Here is a 5,000-nt window from a genome sequence, read left to right on the forward strand (position 1 = left end):
CCTACAGTTCTATACCTGTGCTAGTATTTGACCTTAAGATATTTTTGTAGTTATTAAATGTTTAATCTTTAGTAGTATCATTTATACCAAGAAATTTACTTTAACAAGTACTATCAGTAATTTAAAAATGCTTTCATACAGTTTGCTCACTTTATCCATTTTTTATTTGCAGTTGAAAAATGAAGAAAAAGATACATATGAGGAAAACCTCCATTACCCTTTTCTTCTCATTTTAACCAAATAGAGATAGAAGACCACCTTTTTTTTTAATATGGACTGCTGAAAATTAATCCATGTATGTGGATGGTCAGGCAATGTGGAATTTTCGTCCCTGAATCCCATTTATGTCCCTGAATCATCATTTGGAGATATATTTCTAATCTAAATGCTGAGAAAGATATTGTGGCTCGTTTTGCAGAGTATAAACATTTAAACATCTTTTTTTTATATAATTTTGGAAGTTATTTTTCCAATTATATTCCAGCGTTAAACTGATCAGACTTCACATGTATGCATTAACAAAGGTGTAGAGCTGGATTTCTTCTATTTTGTGCCTTTAAACTTGCATGTGCTTTGTTGATCTCTTTAAATGCTATTTTGAGGTATATTTGAAAATATATGGATAATATACTTTGTGGGCTTAGATAATTGGTTATAAAGAAATGAATGCAATGACACTTAATTAGTAAGGAAGTAGTTGTCTGAAGATCTTCTTAAAGTGCACCTATTGGATGCTTGTATTTTGCTGCCTTTTTTTTTTAATTCCACTGTTGATTTTTCTATCCATGATTGAAATGTCCTCATTTGCTTTAGTGTTGAAGGCTCCTTTTCTATATGTGTGTATGTATGTTTTTTTTCCAGCAGGACTTTTCCTCCTGTAGATGTATAAGAAATTATGCATCAGACAAAAGCCTTATAAACTGACCATTTGTCCTTTGGACACAATAGCCTGCCCAGCCCCTCTGCTCCTCCTCTCCAATTATGTGTGATTAGTCTCAGTGTGTTGTGTCAAGAAGGGGGAGTGTGCTGAGTGCTTATTATCTGTTTAGGTACAAGAAGAGCACATTTAGGTTCTGACTATGAATGGAAAGTGAGTCTTTATCAGGACTAAAATCTAAATACTACTATCCTAGAAATTGCTTTCAAAAAAACACATGCTTTTTTTTTTTTTTATAAATTCCAAGAAACACTGTAAGGACTACAGGATTTTATAATATAATCAAACTATCTCCCTTGAATTAGTTTATATTGTGATATATTGTGGTCCATATATTTGATATACACTTAATGTGATTTTTCTTGTACTGGAAAAGACAAAAATCCTACAAAGAAACAGGAGCAGTATCTGATTTCTTAACAGCTTAATAGACTGTTTTGATGACTTCTCAGTAGCAGTCTTTAAACCACAACACTTCTAAAATGTCGGAAAAAAGAGAGAGAGGCACAGACCATGACTGAGAGAGGAAGATGCTAGCTGCAAGCAAGTGTAGAGAATCCTGCTGAAATATATTAATTAAAAGAATTGAAATTTGAATAAGCGTTCTTCCATATTCAAGTCATTGGCCAGCATGTAAACCACAAGCTCCTGAAAGTCCCTTGCTCTTCTGCTTCATCCCAAATAAATTTCTTCACTAACACTTTGCACGTCCTTGTATTCAGTACTTTTTATGCTCCATTAGAGCACCTAGATGGATCTCAGAAGGCATAGGTCAAGTCGCAGTTAGATCATACATTTCTTTCGCACAAAAACTTGAATTGCAATGCCAAGTGATGGGCTAACATCACAATAACAGCAATTTATTCCTCTTTTGATAAAAAGCAGCCTATTCTCGGTGTTAGATAAAGACCAGGGGCAATGCAAACCAACCATTTATCCTAGAACTGAGTAGTATAGCTGGTATGAGTTTCATATTCAAACTCCTGTTGGAAAATACTTGTGTAGTAAGAAATCAAAAGAATTTAAGAGTAATTTGAAATTGCTGTGAAGATGGCTTTAGTGTAATTAGTTTTGTTTTGTTTGTCCCACACAGCAGTGCCTTTGTTTCTCTAAAAGCATGTACAAGGAAATCTTCATAATCAACAAAGCAGTGTGGAAAATAGCACAATATTAAAATTTGTGAACCTTTTCTTTTTGAGAGGACCTGAATGTCTGCTGTACAATAATCTAATAAAGATTGTTAGTTGCCAAAAGTAAAGGCAATGTCATTTGAAAATTGTGGTTTTAGCTCTAAGAAGAAAACAGTTTTACTCAAATTCGTAGCTGATAATTGCTTTTTATTTCTTTAGTGTCTGTCGTTTGAGTTGAAGCCTTTGCACAGGTGCTGCCATCCCTAAAGTGTGTAATTGATGGCTTGTTTACCAAAGATGCTTTTAGGCTTCATCCTGCAAACTCATATTGGAGCTCCACAGGCAGTAAAGTTACTCATCTACATAAGTGCTTGCAGGTTTGGTCCATGTACACATTTTTAGAGGTACATAAACAAGTTCTGGTTTTGATTTTTTTGTTTTACAATGGGTGTTGAAAAGTCACAGATATAGGATTTACATGAGGCACTAAGAGTGTTCTCTTTTAGATGCATCTCTGAGTCACTTGCATTAGTAGGTATTTGAATTGTTTCTGAGCACTTAAATTTTAATAAAAATACAGTGTTTATTAATACATCAAATATCTTTGCTAAGTAAATGTTAGGCATTGTGTCAAATCATATTTATAAAATGTATCGGAGCCTTTTATGCCATGTGTTTTAACTCGTCTCTGATACTTGGTATATTTTTAATGATATAATTTACAGTGTTCTGTAACAGAATATTGAGCTTAATTACTTTGTGTTTGCAAAGCATTTGAAGTTGAATGGCACCTTACAAGAGCTATGCTGGCTTCACTGAGAATGGACATGTTAGGCTGATACAAGTTTTCCTTCACATATTTAGGTAATTCTTACAGCAATGCTGTGTCTTCTTTTTCAGAGCAAAAAGGCAAAGAGGAATTATATTCTTGTGGGCATCCATTCCTTGGGCACAGCTCTCATTGCACCTGGTGCCACTGTTGAGTAATCTTCAGGATATGAAAGATCAAGAAGAAAGTATTCCATTTCCTGCTGTGAGATATGGCAACACCTTGCTTAAAAATTGCAAACTAGTCCCAACTGATAGCATTCTAGAACATTGGGAAAAATCTTTCCATTTAGGAAATAAATTTTATTTTAAACAAAAAATGTCTTAAGAATGTGAGATGAGGCAGGAGAACTTGTAATCCCAGGTACCAGTCCAGCTTCAAAATCCTGATTAGACAAGTCATTCACGTTTTGCCTGTGGCTGTAATGGCTACGTGTTTGCACAAGGAGGAAAGCTGGATTAAAATTGTTCCCCCCACAAAAAGCATCTTTATATCTTGAGCCTGGCTGCAAACGGTCAATCAAGTGTTACATCTCCATTACAACTCTCCTTTGCTGTTCCCTGAACAAAAGAGGATGCAGTGGGTGGAGCTTTTGATACTCCTCTTGATATGGCAGGTGGCACAGCTGATATGGTGGGGGAAGAGGAAAAAGGCAGCAACACATGCAAGTCAAACAGCACAGTGTTTTATTACCCACTATCTCTAATGCAAAAGGGGAATAACCAAGTCCTTTTTTTTTCACAGGAGAAATTATAAACATGTAGTTTTGCCTTGATTGTAATGTTTTTTTTTTTTTTCCCAGTGTGTGGGTTTCTTCTTTTTTAAGGCAGGGATTTCCAACAGTGATGTCAAACTGCAAATTCCTTTAACTCTTTTGAAATGTTTTGAGAAACTGGGAGAAAGTGCTAGGACAGCATACACTGGTGGTTATGTCTAGAATGTTTTCTGCACAGCCTGGTCATCCCATGTTGTTTCCTCAGAAAGAGGCATTTTTTTTTTGCTTTGTATCTTTCTATTCACTTTTTATATTGTCTTGAGTCTGATTAAGGTGGTGTCTCCACTGCTACAAATTGGTAGTCAAGACTGGTTGTAAGCCCACTGGTATCTTTTGAAAAATTGTTTTGAAAGTTGATTTTTCAATATGAATCTTATCTGCAATGCAACAGCACTTAGTTAATGCAATCAAAATGAGGGCACCCTCATTCAAAATCCCATAAAGCTAAAAGAAGGTCAATACATGACTTAGTAAATTTGCAGATGAATGTGTAAATAAGGAGGAGACCCTCCACATGATGCCCATCCCTCATATGAGGGAACCCGAAGCACAGCCAGTATTGCTGTCTCCATTGCCTATAGCAATTTAGAAATCAGGCAATGCACTCTAGAGCTGACCCCAGATTTTGTGAGACCCAGTGCTGCATCTCCTCTGCAAGATCCATCTCCCTCTCCAACCTGTGGACTCTGTTCCAACAGCTGAATGTAACAAACCTAACTTTCCTTTTCCTTTTTTAAAGGGTTTAGCCTATTACAACTCCTTGCTTAGTCAGCAGCTGGCTTGCTGCCAAAAAGCCCAGCATATTGTTGTGGCTGGGTAAAAGCTGGATATTTTCCATGGCTGTCCAACAGCGGCATTGGATCTTCATTGTCTTCTCGTGTGGAAAGTGTGTGGAAAGTAGAGGGAAGATGCATGAAGCGTTAGTCCAGATGGCATTCCACAGCCTGAGAAGAAACATCTTGACCCTCGAATCTGGGTTAAACTCAACAGATGCCAAGCCCCCAAAAACAAAGAGCTGTTGTGGCTGACGACAGCAAAGGAGAGATAGGCCTTTGGTAGCAGAAAGTATCTTTTATTTTGGATGCAGTTCCCTGCAGATAACCAAAACAGTGTCACTTGTAGAAGATTGCTTATTAAAAACAAGCAAAAAAATGATGGTTCTCTGCATTAGGCATCATCTCCCTTCAGTTGTAAAATGTTGCCCCTGGGTGATGGGTTATGCTCACAGAAAGGATTTGAACATTCAGACTGCGCTGTGCCCTGACAGAGCCTGCATGCTAAAAGACCTGTTATTTTTTCCTGACTCTGACTCCAATTAATGTACTTTTT

The 5,000-nt window shown here is 36.7% G+C and overlaps 1 protein-coding gene across 5 annotated transcripts in view; it reads left to right on the forward strand.

The window, feature by feature from the left end:
• Positions 1–3,158, forward strand: part of CAMKMT (calmodulin-lysine N-methyltransferase) — a 214,051-nt gene extending 210,893 nt beyond the window's left edge. For 2 of the 5 annotated variants that reach the window (XM_053937379.1, XM_053937381.1), the window contains one exon: positions 2,968–3,158. In XM_053937379.1, coding sequence (XP_053793354.1) covers positions 2,968–3,054 — 87 coding nt within the window. In that variant the 3' untranslated portion in view covers positions 3,055–3,158. Of the gene's footprint in view, positions 1–172; positions 1,641–2,967 lie in introns of those variants that run through there. The other 3 variants (XM_053937380.1, XM_053937382.1, XR_008429775.1) reach the window with 2 other exon arrangements.
• The last annotated feature ends 1,842 nt before the right edge of the window (positions 3,159–5,000 follow it).

The sequence above is a fragment of the Vidua chalybeata genome, chromosome 3, assembly GCF_026979565.1.
Source record: "Vidua chalybeata isolate OUT-0048 chromosome 3, bVidCha1 merged haplotype, whole genome shotgun sequence".
Lineage (NCBI taxonomy): Eukaryota > Metazoa > Chordata > Aves > Passeriformes > Viduidae > Vidua > Vidua chalybeata.